This window comes from Typopeltis vanoorti, chromosome 14 (assembly GCF_054136105.1).
Source record: "Typopeltis vanoorti isolate ZY-2024b chromosome 14, IOZ_Tvanoo_1.0, whole genome shotgun sequence".
In the NCBI taxonomy this organism is placed as follows: domain Eukaryota; kingdom Metazoa; phylum Arthropoda; class Arachnida; order Uropygi; family Thelyphonidae; genus Typopeltis; species Typopeltis vanoorti.
In genome coordinates, this window is record NC_143562.1 from 102,427,473 (window position 1) to 102,450,132 (window position 22,660).

At 34.4% G+C, this 22,660-nt stretch overlaps 1 protein-coding gene across 1 annotated transcript in view; it reads left to right on the forward strand.

Moving 5' to 3' along the window:
- LOC150099808 (uncharacterized) overlaps positions 1 to 22,660 on the forward strand; it is a 187,878-nt gene that overhangs the window by 152,000 nt on the left and 13,218 nt on the right. The window contains exons 13-14 of the mRNA XM_090404516.1: positions 12,650 to 12,740; positions 21,845 to 21,984. Of these exons, the coding sequence (XP_090260642.1) occupies positions 12,650 to 12,740; positions 21,845 to 21,984 (231 nt within the window). The remainder of the gene's footprint in view (positions 1 to 12,649; positions 12,741 to 21,844; positions 21,985 to 22,660) is intronic.

The following is a 22,660-nucleotide window of genomic DNA, read 5'->3' on the forward strand; positions in this document are numbered from 1 at the left end:
CGCAAAAGTAGGCAAAGACTGGGATACCTGGCCAAGAGTAATTGGAAAGTTTCGGTATGGAGAAAGCAATGAACGTGGCAAAAGACTGCTAAACTTCTGCTCAAATAATAGACTAACAATAACCAACACTCTCTTTAAACATCCAAAACCCCAAAGAAAATGGACATTGATATCACCAAACAGACAAACCAAGAATATGATAGACTATATTATTGTAAACCAAAGATGGAAATCAAGTATCCTAAACTGCAGATTGTGGATCAGACCATAAGTTAGTATTAGCAAACCTAAGAATAAAGTTTAAATCTGGAAGCACTTTTAGAGTCAAAAGGAGACTGAATGTAAAAAAAACTACAAGACAACAATATTCTAAGAAAATATCAACTAGATTAGATAAAAACCTGAAGGAACTACCAAAACAGAATATAAACATCGAAGAACATTGGTGCAAATTAAAGGAAATAATATTAAATTCGGCAGAAAAAACAGTAGGTTTCACAGAAAGAGAAAGTAAAAAGGATTGGATCTCGAATGAAGTAAAAAGATTAAGCGATCAAAGGAAAAGCATGAAACAAAAACAGAAGTATCAGAGAAATTAGAGAACTGGTTAGAAGAAAAATGCAAAATGGCAGAAAAGCTATCAAAAGAAAATAACTTTAATGGATTATATAAACAAATAGACCAAATTAGTAAGACATGGACAACAAAAATTATAATGATCAAAAATTTTGAGGGACAACTAATTGAAAGTAAAACAAAAATAATAGCCAGATGGGAAGAATACTCCAAAGATTTATATAATAAAAAAATCAGAAGATATTACGATTCCAGCCACTGAAATGGAAGAGGAAACAAATATCTTTACCAAAGAAATAATAGCACACAGGGGTGCTTAAAGGTCAAAGCTGTATAACTGAGAGGAGACCTCCACATAGCCTTTAAAGGAATGTGGAGAATCCTCACCTTCTCGTGGTGCACCCTGTTGGGTATCTACTTGGATACTGAACGAACGAGGATGGGCTGGCAATTTGGGATTTAGCCGAACAAATTGTATTCTTATTGGTTAAACCAAAATAAAAAAATGATGGTACAACGTGACAGAATTTCATGCCGGCTGGGGGGGGCAGGGTCGCCCAGTTAAACAAGGTCCCTGTTGTTTTCGCCAGGGAACCAGAGCTAACAGCGAAAAGTCAGCTACTGGAACAAATCTGAAAACAAACCCCAACTCAACATCAGAGTTAAAGATCAGTACTATCAACGTAAGAAGCCTGAATGACAAAGAAATGGAGCTAGCTGAGGAATTAGATAAGTACCAGATCGACATAATAGGTGTGACTGAAACAAAAAAGACCAAAACTGGTGAGATCTTTCTGGGCAATGACAATCAAGGAAAAAAAGGAGTAGCCATAGTATTCAACACAAAATCCGAGGCTAATCTTCTTGAATGGCAGTCAGTCTCAAGTAGAGTAATGTGGGCAAATATGAGAATGGGGAACTGGAAAATGAGACTTATTTGTGCCAATGGTCCCACAGAAGGTTCTACTAAGGTAGAAGTGGAGGAATTTTTTGAGGCTTTAGAAAAAGCAACTGACCCAATGAAAATGGAAAAGTTGGTCCTTATTGGGGATCTAAATAGCAAAGTAGGAAATGATTGTGAGACATACAAAAATATTTTGGGAAAATTTGGAGAAAAGAGCAAAGCTAATAGTAATTGCAAATATCTGTTGGATTTCTGCTCAGGACATGGACTAGTTATTACTGACACCATGTTCCAACATAAAAATGTGCACAAATTCACATGGAGGGCAAGGAATAAGAAAAGTCTCATTGCCTATGTTATTGTTGATAGTGATGTTTTCTCCCTGGTGCAGGACACCAGAGTGTACAGAAGATTTGAAATTGGAAGCGATCACTATTTAGTCTTGAGCAGGATAAAATTGAATTTCGTATTGAAAAGAATAACATGTAAGAAAGTTTTAAAGCGAATAAAAGTTGAGCAGCTCTCAGATGTGAACTGTAGACTAAAATACACAAAGATTATTGAAGAAAAAATGAAAGAGTTTGAGAACAGGAATCAAACCTTGGAGATTCAGTGCCAAACTCTGAAGAAAAGCATTGATTGATTCTGCCAGAAAAAATGTGGTGCGGTTGTCTGTAAGGATAAAAAAAATCAGGACTCCATGGTGGACACAGGAAGTTAAAGATGCAGTGAAAGAAAAGAAGAAAGCATATCAAAAGTTCCTGTCAAATAAGTCAGCTTGTGCTCTTAGAGAATATAAAGACAAATCCAAGAATGCTAAACAAAAGTCATGAGAGGACTTTGGCAAGAATATAGAAAATAAATATCAAGAAGGTGGCAAAATATTCTGGAGGTTGTTGAAGAAGCTTAAGAATGGAGGAAAGAGTGCTGTAAAAGGAATTAGAGATGATAAAGGTGACATGAAAACAGGAGAAAAAGATATCCTTGAAGTATGGTGTAATTACTTTGAAAAACTGCTAAATGAAACAAGCAGTGGTAAGAAAACACTGACCAGGCATGCAGTCAGGAATACATACTTGGAGTAGAAAAAGCCATCAAAGGCTTGAAATGTGGAAAGGCAGCAGGAGTAGATGATATTCGACCAGAAATGCTGAAGTATGGTGATATATGAGTCTTACAGTGCATAGTTCAGAAAGCCTGGACAGAGGGACAAATTCCCGATGATTGGAGTAGAGCTCTCATAGTACCCATATATAAAAAGAGAAATAAAACTGCATGTGAGAATTAGAGGTATTTCCCTACTGAGTGTTCCTGGCAAGATCTATGCAAGTATACTTGAGAAACGGTTGAGAAGAATTGTGGAAGAAAAGCTTGGTGAAGAACAAGCTGGATTCAGGCCAAATAGAGGCTGTCAGGATCAGATCTTCACTTTACGACAAATAGTCGAGAAAGCATGGGAATATAACAAAGATCTGTATTTAAGTTTTGTCGATTTGGAAAAGGCATATGACAAGGTGCCAAGAGAGAAGCTATTCAATACGCTGCAGTTATATGGTGTCAATGGGGCATTATATCAAGCAATACTTGGTCTTTCTTTGAGTTGTAAGTCTGCAGTTAGAATTGAAGGAAATACAGGAAGATGGTTTAATGTTAAATCTGGTGTGAGACAAAGATGTACATTATCCCCTCTGTTATTCATTATCTATATGGATCACATTATGAAGGAAAGTGGTATTAAACATGATATCAAAATTGGAGATGTTAATGTCAGGTTTTTGCTTTATGCGGATGATGTTATACTTCTAAATAAATCTGCTACAAGTCTACAAGATTCTCTGACTAAATTTAATAACTGTTGTAATAGATATGGTATGAATGTCAGCAATAAAAAGACAATGAAAATAGGCAGAATCATTGAAAATGTCAACTGTGTTTTGAATGGGGAACCTGTGGAACAAGTAAAACATTCCGACTATTTAGGCACGATTTTTACTGAAGATGGTAAATTAAATATAGAAATAGACAACAGAATCAGCAAAGCTGGTATGGTGGGAAGTCAATTGAATAAAATCATATGGAATAGGAGAGAAATTAGTTGGAACACTAAATTAGCTGTATACAAGACAGTGTTCAAACCAGTTTTAACTTATGGATCTAAGAGCTGGGTCAGAAGTAAAACACTTGACCAAAGACTAGAGACCACAGATATGAGTGTCCTGAGAAAGATTGTAGGCGTCAACAGATGGCATCAGTGGCAATATCATATTAAAAACGAGGATATTAGGAAGGAACTTGACATTGTCAGCATCCAGGAATGAGTTAGCAGAGCTAATCTCAGGTGGTATGGTCACTTAAACAGAATGGGCGAGGAAAGATTAGTAAAACAAGTGTTCTCTGCCAAGTTGGCAGCAAAACGACCCAAAGGAAGACCAAGATATGGGTGGATTGATACGGTACAAAGTACTTTATACGATAGAAATATAAGATCTGATAATGTTGGAGTCTTGACAAGTAACAGACTGATTTGGAGGAAAATTGTAGATAGGAAATTAATAATGATGTAATTTTTTTCATGTAGTACTATCATATCCTGTACACCCCTTGAGGGCACAAGGCAGGAATTTGATGATGATTTCAGATCCTATCCCTACTTTTTTTTTTTTTTTTTATGTGATCCGAGCCTCGCATAACGCGATTTTTATAATGAGGCATTTTTGTGGAACCTAACATAATGTGATCCATATAGATAATGAATAATAGAGGGGATAATGTACATCCTTGTCTCACACCAGATTTAACATTAAACCATCTTCCTGTACTTCCTTCAATTCTAACTGCTGACTTGCAACTGAAATGAAGACTAAGTATTGCTTGATATAATGCCCCATTGACACCATATAACTGTAGCATATTGAATAACTTCTCTCTTGGCACCTTCTCATATGCCTTTTCCAGATCGACAAAACTTAAATACAGATCTTTGTTATGTTCCCATGCTTTCTCAACTATTTGTTGTAAAGTGAAGATCTGATCCTGACAGCCTGAATCCAGCTTGTTCTTCAACAAGCTTTTCTTCCACAATTCTTCTCAACCGTTTCTCAAGTATGCTTTCATATATCTTGACAGGAACACTCAAGTAGGGAAATACCTCTGTAATTCTCATATTCAGTTTATTTCCCTTTTTATATATGGGTACTATTAGAGCTCTACTCCAATCATGGGGAATTCGTCCCTCTGTCCAGGCTTTCTGAACAATGCAGTGCAGCCACTGTAAGACTTTTATACCACCATACTTCAGCATTTCTGGTCGAATATCATCTACTCCTGCTGCCTTTGCACATTTCAAGCCTTTGATGGCTTTTTATACTTCAAGTATGGATATGTATTCCTGTTGACTGTTTTTTTACCACTGTGCTATCACTGCTTATTTCATTTAGCATTTTTTCTAAGTAATTACTCCATACTTCAAGGATATCTTTTTCTCCTGTTTTCATGTAAGCTGTATCATCTCTAACTCCTTTTAGAGTACTCTTTCCTCCATTTCTAAGCTTCTTCAACAACCTCCAGAATATCTTACCACCTTCTTGATATTTATTTTCTATGTTCTTGCCAAAGTTCTCCCATGACTTGTTTAGCTAGGTTTTACAGTGTTTAGCTTTCTTACATTAGTCTCTGTATTCTTTAAGAGCACAAGCTGAGTTATTTGCCAGGAATTTTTTATATGCTTTCTTCTTTTCCTCCACTGCCTCTTTAACTTACTGTGTCCACCATGGAGTTCTGATTTTTTCTATCCTTGCAGACAACCTCTCCACATGCCTCTCTGGCTGATTCAATCAGGGTTTTCTTGAAGGTTGGGTCCTGTTTTCAAACTCTTCCATTTTTTCTTCAATAATCTTTGTGTATTTTAGTCTACAGTTCACATCTGAGAGCTGCTCAACTTTTATTCGCTTTAAAACTTTCTTACATGTTATTCTTTTCAATACGAAATTCAATTTTATCCTGCTCAAGACTAAATAGTGATCGCTTCCAATTTCAAATCTTCTGTACACTCTGGTGTCCTGCACCAGGGAGAAAACATCACTATCAACAATAACATAGGCAATGAGACTTTTCTTATTCCTTGCCCTCCATGTGAATTTGTGCACATTTTTATGTTGGAACATGGTGTCAGTAATAACTAGTCCATGTCCTGAGCAGAAATCCAACAGATATTTGCAATTACTATTAGCTTTGCTCTTTTCTCCAAATTTTCCCAAAATATTTTTGTATGTCTCACAATCATTTCCTACTTTGCTATTTAGATCCCCAATAAGGACCAACTTTTCCATTTTCATTGGGTCAGTTGCTTTTTCTAAAGCCTCAAAAAATTCCTCCACTTCTACCTTAGTAGAACCTTCTGTGGGACCATAGTCTCATTGTCCCACATCACTCTACTTGAGACTGCCTGCCATTCAAATTGAATGGCAGGCAGTCTCAAGTACAAATTGAAATGACAATCAAGATTCTGAATCTTGATTGTCATTTCCCAAATATAACATTTTGTATTTATTGTTCAGAAAGATCTCACCAGTTTGTCTTTTTTGTTTCAGTCGCCCCTATTATGTCGATCTGGTACTTATCAAATTCCTCAGCTATCTCCATTTCTTTGCCATTCAGGCTTCTTATGTTGATAGTACTGATCTAACTCTGGTGATGTTGAGTTGGGGTGTGCTTTCAGATTTGTTCCAGTAGCTGACTTTTTGCTGTTCGCCCTGGTTCCCTGGCAAAAACAACAGGGGCCTTGTTTAACCAGGTGACGCCCCAGCTCTCATGAAATTTTGTCATGTTGTATCATCATTTTGCATATTGGTTTAAGCCAATAAGAATACAATTTGGTCAGCTAAATCCCAAATTGCCAGCCCATCCTTGTTCATTCATTATCCAGGTAGATACCCAACAGGGTGCACTAGGAGAAGGTGAGGATTGGACATTAGGTCAAACGCTATGTGGAGTCTCCTCTCAGTTATACAGCTTTGACCCTTAAGCACTCCTTAGTCTCTTATATACAAAAAAGGAGATAAAACAGAATGCAATAATTACAGAGGCATTAGCATCCTCAGTATTCCAAGTAAGGTTTTTACGAAAGTACTCCAAAAGAAATTAAGCCATATATAGAACTAGCACTAGGAGAAGAACAAGCTGGTTTCAGACCAGGGCAAAGCACAATTGATCAACTATTCACCTTAAGACAGCTAATAGAAAAGAAACTAGAGTACAACCAAAGTTGCTACATGAATTTCATAGACTTTCGTCAGGCATTTGATTCAATCCATAGAAGAGAACTATGTAAGAATTTGGAATTCCCAACAAAACCATAAGAATAATAAAGAATCTCTATGAGAAATCTGAAAGTGCAGTACGAATGGAGGACAATTTAACCAACTGGTTTCACACAGAGAGGGGGAGTAAGACAGGGATGCAATCTGTCACCAGACCTATTCAATCTTACACTGGAAGAAGCAACCAGTAAGGCCTTAAACAAATTTAGACTCCAGAATCAAAATATATGGGGAAAATTTGCAGACGACATTGCATTACTTGCAAGCACAGAAGAAAATCTACAACAAATTTCTGATAATATAAAGGAGGAGTGTATAAAATCTGGATTAAACATAAATATAGACAAAACAAAAAATATGCAAATAGGAAAAAGAAGCACCAATCTGAAAATTGAAATTGATAGTAAGAATCTAGAGCAGGTAGAAAACTTCACCTACCTTGGAGGAGTTATTGAGTACAATGGTGAAATTATGAAAGATATAAACAGACGAATCAGTAAAGCATCATAAACTTTTGGACGACTTAATAAAATATGGAAGTCAAGAGACATCAAACAAGTAACAAAAGTAAGAATCTATGAAACAATGGGTCTCCTAGTCCTCCTCTATGGAAGTGAATGCTGGAATCTCAAAAAGGCTGAAGAGAAAAAATTATTAGTTACCGAAATGGGTTGGCTAAGAAGATTACTTGGAGTATCTTTGCTGGATAGACTAAGAAACGAAGACATAAGGAAACAACTAAACCAAGAAATAACAATAATAGACAAAATCCTAGCAAGAAGACTGCGATCGTTTGGCCATGTGACTAGAAAGACTACCATCTAAAGCCCTGAATACAATGATGGAAGGTAAAAGATCCAAAGGATGGCCCAGAATTAGATGGATAGCAAAATAAAAGAGGACCTGAAAACCAAATCACAACAAGCGACACCAAACTGGACAGAAGTGGAAAGAGTTCATTCGGCCTCATCATCATCATCGGCATAGATGATAGAAGAAGATTATATAAGAAAATTATAATTCTATCGTTATGCTGCAAGTAAAAGAAAGAATAACTACTGAATGCAGAAGAGATTGTTCAACTAATAAGTGCCCATCTGTTGTTATTTCCATCTTTACATTAATGCATTAGGAAAGATTTGGCAGCTGACATACAGCTTTTTGCTGATAATGCAAAGATAGGCAGGGTAATCAGAAATGTGGCTATGATTTGAATAGATAGGAATTATGGGCATGTGAAAATGGCTATCAGTTCAATGTTGGTAAATGTAAAGGAATCCACTTTTTTTTTTGTGATTAGATGTCCAATGTCATATTATATTGATGGAATTATGCGAGAAAAAACTTATCAGGCTAGAGCTCTTGCAGTTTTAGTAAATAGGAAGTTGGAAATTCAAGGGTCACTTTGCAATCTTTGCTATGTCACAAACTGAACTATCACTATGTCACTATCACAACTCAGAGGATAATTGCAATTTGGAAATGAACATTGACATGTAAGGATTTGAAGCTATGATATCTCTTTACAAGGCTTTGATAAGACCTCACTTAGACTAACTGTGTGTAAGTCTGGTTTCAGTGGAGAAGGTGCAAAGGAGACTGTTAAAATGATATCAGGATTATGAAAACAGATTGGGAATTTATGGAATGTAGACACTATAAAACAGGAGAAAGTAATATAATTGAGACAAATGCTACATGTCTATTATATATGCTCAGATGCAATTACCAGATCGAGCACTCAAACCCTAGTATATTCCATCACATGCTTTTTCAGGTAATTATCCCTTAGTAACTTAATACATTTCATTTCCTTCCTCCCATGTGTCGTCTCCTCTTTCCAATTTATGTTCCCATAGTTGAAATCGCCCATAATAATTAACCATCCTCCACTCATTGCGTCTATTTGCCAATACATATCATCTCCATTATCTTTTCCATCCCCTGGTCTATGGCAGCATCCAACTGTGTATTTTTTCCGCTGGCCCCTGTCTTGCACATTTGGTGCAAGACAGAGGCCAGAGGCACATTTGCATCAAATGTGCTATTTTCCATGGTCTGCTGTTGAATTTCTACTTCCTGTGGTTGCAGTTAATCGGCTATCATCAATAACACTCCCTTCCCCCATTATTTTCTCTCTATCCTCCCAAACTATATCTTCTGCAAGCCATGTCTTGCTAATGCCAATAACTTTGACCAGGATCAGCAAACCAATTCTGAAAACTCTTCTCCTCCCCATTGTTCCAGATGCTCCTGACATTAGTGCACCTAATCTGCAAATGCTCTTAAGCCCACTACTATCCTGATACTTTATACTAACTATCCCATTCTAGTTTGTTAACAGTGGTGCTAACTTAGGCATACTCATTTGCCTCACTGATAACTGCATATGCACTCAATAGCCCCCCCCCCCCCTCTCAAAACGTTCTAGTTTCCCCGATTTTGCACTTTCACTTCATTCAACAGCACTTTTTCCAGATTCTGAACACCAAATCCATTCAGATGCAAACCATCCATCTTGTATAAGTCCTTTCACCCATGAAACTCCACATTATTTCTCCTGCATAATCTATGCATCAATTCATTAGCTATTATGGGCCTTATTCTCAGCTGTACTCTGATATACCGCAGCAACAGACTCACTATCTTAACTTGGTCACTCTTTTCTTTTGCTACTTCCATTAATTCTTTCAAATCATTCATTCCAGTCAAGATGATCAACTCTTTCACTTTATCCTTTTGCACTCTAATAGCCTCACTAAAATCATTAAGTTTTGCACCAGGGAAGTGCCATATTGCCAATCACCTCTTATGATACAATTGCTCTACAAGACTTGCTTCTTGATTTTGCTTTCTCTCTCTTAGTGAAGCATTTATTTCTCTTTCCTTGCACTTCTTTTGTGTTATCAGCTGACCCACTCGCCAGACATTTCTGCATTTGTTGCAGCTCCCGCTGTGTCCTGTATATTACTCTGCATAACCAAGCTATCTCCCTCATTACAGCCCAATCCTCATTCTTTACTTCTGTCATACTACTGTTGTTTCAATCAACACTTTAACGCTCTCTCTCATGTGACTTAACCCCTATTTCAATCCTATCTGCCATTAGACTGTCGCACACATTTTCATGCATATTCCTTGTTCCATCCAAGGCTTGAATCTTGCATCCATTGCACTGTATGAAGTCCTTTGATTGAATTCTTTAAACAATGATGCCTTGGATGCCATTGTTCTGCTTTGCATCACTGCTATGCTATGCAACTTGCTGTGCTAACTATCTTTAAAATCAAACTCTTAACTTTAAATTTAATTAACACCACAATACAATCTAATTCTAAACACAATTTTTAACTAATATCGCTAATTTTTTTTTATAAACTAAATAACTTTGCTTTCAGAGCTCTCCAAACAAAGGCCTACCACTATGTGCCAGCTGACGGCAAAATTTTGCTACTGACCTTGGGCAAATATGCCATAATTTATCTTTTAAACATGCTGAGAGAATTGCAATGTTCAGACAGTTTCTTGAGTTATTTTTCATGTAGTTCATGTTCAAAAATATATGTTTGTAGAAATACATTAACCAAAAACAGAGAAATCCCAAAGCAAATATTTGCAAATTGATATACATGTTCAGTAAGCTTTTTTGTCACACAGAACATGTGAATATTAATTTATTCCTAACTATTTTATACTTGCTACTACTGCAACAGTTAATCTTTGACACCTCACCGTATATGTGCTGTGCTCATGATCTGGAGGCAAACTGAATGGAGAAGTGTTTGTGGCATGCACTTATGATACAGGTAGGCTAAAAGTTAGAAGAGTTGCCTGTCTGTATTATGACATAACACAAATACTGCATAACTAGTTGCAAATATGAACAGTAGCTTTTTTTGGGCGGGGGAATAGATTTCAGTCCTAACTGTACTGACTAGCATGCAATGTCTGCTTCCTGAAATTTTTGCCTTAAAAAAAAAGTGACCATGTCATTAAATTTTACTCTCAGACGTTTTTTTAATATTAAGTCTTTCCTGATATCTTTTTACTATGCCTCTATCATTATTGACATTCTGCAGAGGTTGAGTTTGATTTTTGTTTGGAACATTATCTCATGTATCATATTTTTTTGCTGATATTTTTCTTATTGCATTTAAATGTATTCTCTGACTTTTCACTACATTAGCTTTGTGTGGAATATCTGATGACTTGCAAGCAGTCTTATCATAAAAACTGGAAAGAGATTGAGAAATAATTAAAAATGTTTGATATCTTCTCTCCAATCCTCATTCACTGTCATGAAATTTAATTCACCATTATAAGCGCCTCTGTAGTGCAATTGGAAGAACGACGGTACATTACGCCCTTTGATTGGAAAAGGCCTAAGTTCGATTCTCGTCATGATGGAAGGAATCTTTATATGGACATTTTCAATTGAAGGTGAGTTAGCCGATCTCATACAGAGATAGGTTTTTTTTTCCCTCCTGGAAACTCTGGTTTTTCATCCTGCATACAGACAAATCGGCCCTTCAGAACACACGCAATTTACAGACAAAAAATACTAGCTGTGGTGGGCAGTAGATGCCGCTGATGTTGATGATTGGTAGTAGTGGTGAAGACAGAGTTGTACAATAGGTGTCCTCCCGCAATGAGTCTTCGGACTCCTTGGAGGTGTCACGAATAATAATAATTAAATTCACTTGTCTTTGTTTGCACAAAGAATATAAAAATTATACTAATAAATCATTATATAAAATTTTATGCTTGTTATTAAAACAGTATTATGTCATAAAAGTGCTTTCACAATGTTTCATGATGCCAACAGAGACAATGCAAGTTGACAGTTTGAGTTTCAAGAACTGCACTTAATTTCTGCCTGCATATATGAGGGTGGTCTGAAAAGTTCTCTGTCAATTTTCCTTTGCATCAATCCTATGAAATCTTTTTAGTAACTTATACATTTACCATATCTGCAGGCCACTCCCTACATTGCACAGGGCTTCTCCCACCACTTCCTCATTCCAAAGAAAATCAGGTGACTAGACCCGAATTTCTTTGGAATGCATAACTTAGTACAGCCAAACCAGAGGATTAGCATATTATATTTGAAAGAGTAAAGTACAATCTCAAATACCACTTATTCACATGTCTCTCAGTTTTACTGAGTTTATTGAAATTTTGAAAGTAAATGTACATTCCAATTGTGCACAGTCCAATTGTTGGCATTAAAATCTTAAAGAGAAATGACAACTTATCTCTGCTTTCCCCCCCCCCCCCCCTTTCAGTGTGTTATTCAGTAACTGAAAAATCCTACAAGATACTTTTGTATCCCTCTAAACTTCAACTCCCTATCTAACCCCAATTTTAGGATCAGTTTCCAAGAGTGCAGTTCCATCAATGTAAAACATAACTTGTAATCAATTTATAATGTTACACTTTCCACATTAAGTTCGTATCCATTATCTTTTGCTGATACTGTCACAGCCTGTATGTCATTCTGAAAGCCTATATTGCTTTAACTACACTACTCAGTTTTGTATCATTAGCAAACACTGAATATTTCTGTTCAGATTATTTCCTATAGCATTAATGTACAAATCAGATAGTAGCAGTCTAAGTACAAAATTTTTACATTTATTTTAAACAAAGTATCATTAACATCTTTGAACTAAGAATAAACTTATGTTGAATTCTTATGTTGAATACATTTTGAAAAAAAGAAAACTTAAAACATAGGTTAGGACTTAGTTTTAAAAAAATTACTTCATATAATTTTTTGTTAGCAACTGCTTATATTATCATTTATATCATAAACTAACAAAATTTAATCTTTATCTGTTTCTCTTGTCAGAGCTGATCTCTCAGATCATCTTAAGGATTGGTGCAAAAGAATGCAAAAGATAATTGAAAGCCAGGCTAATTGCAGATTTTCTGTTTCAGATGTAAGATCTCACGATTTTCTTCTAGTAGTTTTTACATACTGGAAATTTCTAAAAATAGATGTAACCTTATTTTTAGAATGCATAACTTAGTACAGCCAAACCAGAGGATTAACATATTATGGTTGAAAGAGAAAAGTACAATCTCAAATACCACTTAGTTTTAAAATTTTGCAAAGTAAATGTACATGCTTAGGTCAAGTGAATATAACCATGTTAACTTTATTTATGCAAAGCTGCTAATTCTAATAAATAGCATATTTAATTCTCAACAATTAGAAAGTGGGATAATCAAAAAGCATTTACATTTCTTATAAAAAAATTCAAAGATACATTGTATCCCTTTAAAAAAAATAGTTTTTTTTCTTCTTTTAAGAAATAGAACATATACAGGACCAGCTATTTAAAAAAAACAGAAAGCAAACATTGAATTATAATGTATATGTACCTCTTCTGCACTAATACTGTATGATGTTTAACAGAACATAGTATAAGCATATTTCCCATTATATTTTGGTAGTTACTTTGCAATGGTAGTTTTGACAAATGGGATTTGTATCTCATCTTATAATAAAGATTTAAATAAGCTTTTATAAGAATAGATTCAAATTATCCATGCTGATGGAGGTAAGATCTATTTTCTCTGAAAAACATTCAAACTGGCCTGTATATGTAATCGACAAACATAACTTGCTGATGCCATAAGTTTAACCAGTCCAACCAAACAGCCCTTGTATAGCAAATGAAATGATACAAGAAATATTGACAGTTAGGTTCTTTTGGAGTGAAATTATTAAAAAAGGGATGGATGGTATGGTTGCTACTGATACATGAATCATGACTTTCAAAAAAAAAGATTGATGAAACTAGAAAAAAAATTATTTATAATAATTTGAAGGATTTAGTCTCCTGCAAAGTAAATAACTTTGTCCATTGTTCTACCACTGTTGAAAATATTACTAAAATCCATTTTCAGGTTCATCTTCCAAAATGTCAAATTTCATTTAATGAGTTTCCACATGAATACAAAAAAGTTGCCAGCCTGTTCTGAGTGGTCTTTGCTCTTTATTTAAACTACCCATGCATTATACTTTGCTCTCCAGCAAAGTATAATGCATGTAGGTAGGTAGTTTTAAAAGTCTTTATGTTGAAGACAATGTATATTACTTGCTGTGAGACCACTACAACCTTATTAGACATCTGGAGTCACTTGAAAATGTTCCATGTTTGGTTTCTATAAAAATAGTGCCAAATCCAGCAAATACTGAGGGCATTGGACTTAAGGTGTTAAATTTGGGGGAAAAAAATAAGTGTCACCCTGCAGATTTTCATTTTTTGTCAACTGCTTCACACCACTTTCAGAACTTCAGTGTAAAATTTATATGATTCCAGTGGAGCATGTCTGGTGTATAATAATCATGGCTAGTATTATTGCCTTTTTGCTTTAGTCCCAGATCATACCCATAAACCTGTATCTCATCACTGTTAACTTTGTTTTTAAAAAACTTCATAGTAGATGCATACATGCTAATTCTATCATTTCTCTTCTGTTAGCAAATAGCATGAACCTTGCTGACCCTTTATGATCAGATTTTGAATTACAATTGAGCCAGGCCTATAGTAATTCTAGTCTTTTCTACTCTAAAGTGGAGTTATTCCATCATTTTGAACTAAATTGCATGCTTTAGTGTTCTCAGTTTGATGTTCTTATATAGAGAAACTGTGGAATATTCATAACTATAAATTCACATGTATGCCACATAATTAACTTTTTAATAATATGTAAATATTTTGTTTTAAGTATCATATGATATCATCAGTACAGTTATTAAACAACAACATGAATTACATTAAAAAAAAACACATTACTGCACATGCTTACATTGGAATCCCTCTAGTTCTTAAACATGCTACTGTATACATAGAGGTATACAGTAATAATGTAATCATGCACACCGTTTTTTTGAATGCAATTCCTATTGTTTAATAACTATACTGATTATGTCTTATGATACTTAACCAAAATATTTACATATAATTAAAAAGTTAGTTACTGTGGCACACATGTGAACTTATAGTTATCCGTTTGACATTTGCAACAGAAGTAATTTTTGACTGAGGTTCCATTTTCTTTGCATTAACAGAACCGTTCATGTGTTCACAGTTTTCAGTAAATAAGTTGTTCTCACTAGCAATTTGGCCAATATAAACAATGTTGCTTTTTATTTTCACATCTCTTAAAAGTTGCCACCCAATGAAAAGCAAGCTGATATGCTTCCCACTCAGCCAACCATCCATGGAATTATAACATCAGAAATGAGGTAACCTTGCAATTTTGACCTGGGATGGGTCAGGCGTGTAGAGTCATGTAATTCATGCTAAATTACAGGATAGGGAATGATGACAAACTTAGATAGTTTGAAATAGTGCCATGGCACCATATATATTGTAAAAAAAGAAAAGATGCCAGTAGGCTTACAGTAAATAATATGTTTGGTGGAAGTAGTATCTGGCTGCAAAATAATGTAGCATATGATGTGGTTTTAAACTAATGATAATACACATGTAAAAATTTGTTCTATTTTTCATCATGATCAGTTTTCTGATATCTATCCTCAAGGGGTGTTACTTGTCTTTTTTTTTTTCAGTCATCACACACCTGTTTTGCTAACCTTAGATTAGCCCTGTTCACATTGTTGAATACAAACAATGTCTTCATCTTTAATATAATTCCGGCATGGATAGCATCTGTTCAGATCCCTAATTTTTCTAATCTGATCTCTAATCTTTGATCAGGTGCTTTATTTCTAACCTAACTCTCTGATCTAACTTAAAACAAGTTTAAACAATATCTTGTATACTGCTAGTCTAGTGTTTTGGCTAGTTCTCTCTTATTCCATATTGATTGATTCGACTAGCTGCCCACCATACCAGCTTTGCTTATTCTGTTGTCTGTTTCCATATTTAACTTGGCATCTTCACTAAAAACTGTGTCTAAGTAGCTGAAATGTTTCACTTGTTCTCTAGGCACAAGTTTTCAATGTTCCTGCCTATTTTCATAGTTTTAGTTTTTTTTTTAAAATTGCTGATTTTCATGCCAAATTTGTTACGGTTGTTATTCAATTTAGTTAGAGAATCCTGGAAACTTGCACAGCACTGGATGTATTTAGGAGTCTGCAAAGAGCTAAGTTTGATATCTCTAATTCTAATATCCCAGTTTGATGTGCCTCTTTCTTTCATAATCTGATCCATATAAATTATGAATAAGAGTGGAGATAATGTGCATCATTATTTCACACCTGATTTTGCATCAAACAGTCTTCCTGTATTTCCTTCAATTCTAACTGCTGACTTACAACTTAAATATAGACCATCTATTGCCCTGTATAATATTCCATTTACTCCATATAACTGTACTGTCTTAAAGAGGCTTTTTCCTGTGCTAAGTTGACAAGGTTTTTGATCCAGCAAACTGGCCATAATACACTATTTCCCAGAGTTGCTTTGACTTAAGTTTCACCACCCTACACTTTCTCTTGTTTAACTGGCTAAGGAAAATGAATAAATTATGATATTAATGCTAAAGGATTCAGAAGAATTTGACATGGAAGTTTATTATAATCTGGAGCAAATAGGAGATGATGGTTGAAAGTTTATTTTTTAACTTGGTTAGATTATAATAAATTTAGTTTAATCCTTTATCCAAGTGTGAGCAAACAAAGTTTGCTCCTGAAAATATCTTCAGGACTGGGGTAAGGTAGTACAACACCAGGCAACTCGGAGCAAAGGTGGACCAAGCTAACATCACTCCTATCTCAGGATCTCCCATAATGCGAAACACATCTCCTTGTGGAGATGTATAATGTTATGCATTAAGGGAAGGGCCACTACCCAGACTGGTTTAGACCTTTATTGAGGTCTCGTCAGTGGGAGCCAGGCCCAGAAGTGGAGATATTTGGAGATGAGATATTGTCAGGCACAAAACTTTGTTTGCTCACACTTGGATAAAGGATTAAACTAAATTTATTATAGTCTAACCAAGTGAAAAATAAACTTTCAACATCTTTCTCTAAAGCCAGAGTAATTTAATAAGGTGGCACACCTTTTGGCAACTCCTATAGGTAAAGATAACCTCTCCATTGGCTTGATATCTCCACTTCTGGGCCTGGCTCCCACTAACGAGACCTCAGTAAAGGATGAAACCGGTCTGGGTAGTGGCCCTTTCCTTAATGCATAACATTATACATATCTGCAAGGAGATGTGTTTTGCATAATGGGAGATACCGAGATAGTGATGTTAGCTTGGTCCACCTTTGTTCCGAGTTGCCTGGTGTTGTACTACCTTACCTCAGTCCTGAAGATATTTTCAGGTGCAAACTTTGTTTGTTCACACTTGGATAAAGGATTAAACTAAATTTATTATAGGAGATGATAGTGGCATAGATAAGGGTTGGATTAATGACATCTATCAGAAAGTAGTACAAGGAGCAGAGTTAGCTGTAGGGCATACTTCTGAGACAATATTGTTCAGTATGTGTGTGCATTTATGATATGGTCTCACCGGTTACAGGAAAATTCATCGAAAAGTAATTTTTCTTGCAAAGTATTGTTTATACATGTTCAGTAGCAATACGGAACATTACTCATGATACAGAAAACATGTGGAAGTGGTCATTGAAACGTAATAATTATTTTCTTGCATTTTACAAGATTTAATGTAAGTGTACATACTGCTTCATTGTGCAGATAGCAATTCATCCTTAGAGAAGACATTTCGTTCTACCAAATTTTGTCACACTAACTCTAGTCGGACTGAAATTAAATTTCATCCAGCCAGAGCAGAATTGCTAATATCATTTCAGAACTTCTTTACAGAAATGTTATGATAAAAGTAATTCATTTGGCAATTCTGCTAAGTCAGTGAGTTATTGTAATACATAATTTGACACTTTTCTCTGTAGCCTCAAATATAGTTGAACTGAAAACTGGAACAGTTTTCAAATTTTTTGTAAAAGTTTCAAAACCGAATCCGAGTAAAATTTGTCCATTAATAAATGTACGAAGTGCATAATTTTTATCAGAAATTTTCAAAAGGTAAGTTAGTAGGCCTAATACAGAGATGACTAGGCTTTTCCTCCTGGAAATAGGCAAATCAATCCCATGAACATACATATATACAGACAGGAAACCCTTATCGGACAAGTAAGACAATAAGAATCCATTGTTCTATAATTATTCCTTAGTAGCATTGCTATACCAACAATCATTATATTGCAGAGGATGAGGGAAAATAGTATTAATCACTAATATTACTACTACTACCAATAATAATAATAATAAATTGATTTTTTGATGTAAATATTTTTCACAATGTAATAAAATATACAGGAATTCAGAGTAAAATTTGAAAAAAAAAACCGATCATGTTTCACTTATTTACTCCCGTTTCTGTTATTCCTCAACGACAGGAGTGACACATGCATTAATCTCCCGAATAACCTCAAAAGCAAGTAATTGCAGTTAATAAGGGGAGGATTAGGCTAAGAATACTGATCAGTATATGCATGGGTATATTTCTGGGTTTTGAGGAGGTGATCGGTGCAGTTTGTTAAAAAAAAAAAAAAAAAAAAAAAAAGGTTAAAATATTCTCTAGGAAAATAAAATAAATAATAGAGCACAAAAATCAATAATAGACCACTTTATAGCAAATGAGAAAGTAGCAAACCTCTTCCTAGATGTTAAAGTTAGAAAAGGACTAGAAATTGACACATCAGTGTTTAGTACAGGCAAAACTAAGATTTCCACCAAACTGGCTACAAAAAAACTAGAGAAACAAAATCTAATTACAAAGTAAAACTACTAAATGATTCAAGTATAAGAAATTTATACCAACAGAGGATTAATAACTAGTTAGAAAAAATACAAGAAAATGAAGACATTGAGAAAGAATGGAATAATATATAAGAAAATATATGAAAGTCTAGAAACAAAAAATATAACAATGAAATAAAAACAATTTAAAATAAAAGGCTGGCTTTTAAAAGATGGTTAAGTAGCAAAAAACAAGAAGATGAAATTGAATATAAAAAAAGACAAGCAATAGCCAGAAGAGAAACCAGAAAGAAAGACAGAGAAAGCTGGGGAAAATTTATCATATCTAGAAAATGACATGTACAAAATACTAAAACACATGATTGCAAATATAAATTGTAAAAGAATTCTTGGATTACTTTACAGATCTTTGGACGGATAATACTGGCATCAAAAATAATTACACCAGAAACTTGCAAAATACCTTAAATGATATGATAACAATGAAAGAATTAAAGGACAACCAAAATAAAATAAGAAATGGCAAATCAGCAGAAGATGGGATAAACTCCGAACTAGAAAAAAATTTCAAAGATAACTAACATTTTTAAATAAAATACGGACAAATGCCAATAGAATGGAATACAAGCATAGTAATACCTATATTTAAAAAAGGGGATAAAGCAAGAGGTATTAGTTTATTGAATAAATGCTGCAAAATATATAGCAGAATACTTAATAAAAAACTAAAAATATACAATGAAAAAATATTAGAATGTCAAGATGGATTTGGAAAAGGACATTCTACAATGGATGCAGCTTTCTGTTTTAAACTACTTATAGAAAAAAGACAAGAATTTGGAAACTCATCTTTTTGTTTATAGATTACTAAAAAGCATTTGACGAAGTAAAAAGATATATACTGTTTGATATATTACAAAGAATAAATATACTTAATATTTTACTACATGCAATATTTAATATATACAAAGGAAATAAAAATAAATGAAAAGCTGTCTGAAAAACAATCTATAAACCAAGGAGTAAGGCAGGGATGCCCTCTGTCTGCAACACTTTTCTATATTTACATTAATGAAATAAAATACAGTGGAACACCTTAAACAATCAAGGTATAGAAATTTCCCAGAATAACAAAATAAATACACTATTATTTGCAGATGATCAGGTAATAATATCAGATAAGGAAGACAATTTACAAAGAACAATATATAATTTAAACATTATAGTAGAACAGTTTGGAATGAAAATTTCCATAAATAAAACTAAAACAATGCCATTTTGTGGACAAACTCCAGTTAGAAGCAAAATAGTTATTAATAATAAAATAAGAGAACAGATAAATACTTTCAGTTATCTTGGATGTGAAATATCATATGAAGGAGAAAAAGACATTAAATTAAAAACTTCAAAATTTTTACATATAGGCCTGATAAATAGAACACTCAACCCAAATATAATGCAAAAAGAAACACGCTTGAAAATATACAATACTTTAGCAGTGCCCACATTATTATATGGCAGTGAAATTTGTGCAATAAACAAACAAGATAAATAAAGAATAAAAACAAGTGAAATGAGATTTATGAGAAGAACTGCAAAATACACATTATTAGATCAAAAAAGGAAAGAAGACATTTTAAAAACTAAAAACAAAATCAATAGAAGAAAAACTAAACAATTATAAACAAAAATGGATTGAACATGTAAACCGAATGGCCGACATCCTAAACAAATACTAATATATATATAAGCCAATTGGAAAGAGAAGGCATAGTAGACCTCAAAAAAGGATATTGGAGATATGAGACCCAAACAGACCAATATGGTCTATACTCTTAATTAGTGTTATGATGATGAAAATAAAATAGGAATGATGAATTAAAGAGTCATAAAAAAAACAAACCTATAAACCTTTTTGAAGCATACGCATCTGTTGTTATATTTAGATGAGCAGCGGTTGGAAGTCGGGTTGAGTTGTTTTGAATTAAGGCCGATGGTTCTTTCACCACGCTACTAGTGACTTCCTCTTCTGAGATATTGCAAAGACACATGTTGATATATCAACAAGTCCTACATGCTGATTGATATAGAGTTTACTCAATTCCTCATGTATACCTCCAACTCACTTACCATCAATGTTCCTCCTCCCTCCCCATTGACCTCAAGTTCCGTAGAATGTTATTTTCACGAGGATGAAATACCTTTATGAAATGGTCATTTAACATCAACTATATCTGCCTCAGTGGATATCATTCACTGCAACCAATATGCCCCGCAAAAAAATCGCTTTCTGAATGAAATCAGATAAATAGTAGTTTACCATATATAAGTGGCCTAAAAGATATACCCCTCTCAAAACAAAAAAAAAATTGCACCCACATGCCTTATAATTCCTTTTCCTATCAATTGTGTTCGATTAATCGGTGAATTGCTTTTTCGATAAATTGTCGTTTGATGATTTGTTTTTTTGGTGAACTCTCCGGATACCAGTCTCACCTGCAAAAGACAGCACATCAATAATACCTTAATACTAATACCACAGGCAGCTTTGCATGCAAGAGAATCTCAAAAGATATACAACTGTCATCAACAAATACTTGCCACTCCAGTGTTTCCAAATCAAAGTAATAAATTTGGTCTTGGAGGATACTACATCAATAGGATTCCTGTGAAATCTAAGAATTCAGAAGCCACATTGCAGGTGGTAAGGATGAAACAGAAGATAATGAAGTAGTGCTGCCTCTAAGACCTTATGACTAGATCTCACCAACTATTCATATCTTGTCTCTTGAGTAAATGAAGAATGGAAGTGGTGCAGAGGTGAATTATAGGATGTTGGAGGATCAAACTAGATTTACAGAATTCTTATCACAAGTCTTAGAGAAAAGGCAAAGGAGAAATGTTCCATGGAGACATGGGTAAGAAAAGGATTTCATAGAACTGTCCCACCTTCATTTCATGGAGGCAGGCAAAATCTTTCAGTATGTGGTAGGAGAGGGAAAAGAACAAGGAGTCATTGCCAGAAGTTGAGTAGAAGTGAGAGATTAGATTTTCTCTTGGTGAGCAATTGGAATAGATTACTACTGGTTATAGCGAATGAATTGAAGGAGAGTAATGATAGATGGTGCATGCTGAATGGGACTACCTCCATTGAGTCCTTGGATGCTATGGAGATTCCCCTATAATGTTATAACATGTTACATTAAAGTACATTATAGAATGTTATTAGTGAATGTCACTGTACTACATAACAGCATTTATTCTTTTTATATTAGAGAAATAATGAAAATGAAGTATCAAAGTTTGCAAGAATAACAGCAGAGTTGCTGCATTTAGAAATGCTTAAAGTGGAAAGCTTATGGCTGTGTTCCTCACTAAATACATTTTCTTGCAGATGCTGTCATTACAAAACACAGTAAGTATTGAATTAATTACATGTAGCCTGAATAGTTTAATGCTGTATTTTTCTTTTAAACTGATTTTTAAAAAAAATAAGCAATTGAAATTTTATGACTTCCATGTTTTCCATGGTGGTAAGCATAGAATAACCAAAAAAAAAAAAAAAATAGTAATTATTTTGCCCTCTTTCTTCCACTTCCTTGGAACTCTACCAGAACTGAAACTTAAAAGAGCTTAATCAAAGGCATTGCCAGTTCTCTTGCACATTCTTGCAAAACCCTAGCTGATATCCCATCTAATCCCACAGCTGTATTTACATTGAGATTCTGCAATATCCTAAGAACCTCCAATTCATCCACCTCTGTTCCCACATTGTCTTTCACATAGATTAAAGCAGTAACCTCACTAGGATGATATACCCTTGAAAAGTGGTCACTCAATAACTCAACTATTTTATCTGCTTCTGTCTCCTTGGGATCATCACTCATTAAGGTTAATTTTCCATAGTGATTCTTCCTCTTATTTGCCACATAACAAAAAAACTTCCGGATTTCCTTTGCCCTTCTTGTCTAGACTGTTCTCATAATCTGATTTTGCCTTCTTGCTATGCTGGTCAACTTTCTCTTTATATACCTCCACAGCTTTCTTCTTGTGTAGCTCCTGCTTAATGATATTATTCATCCATCTTTACC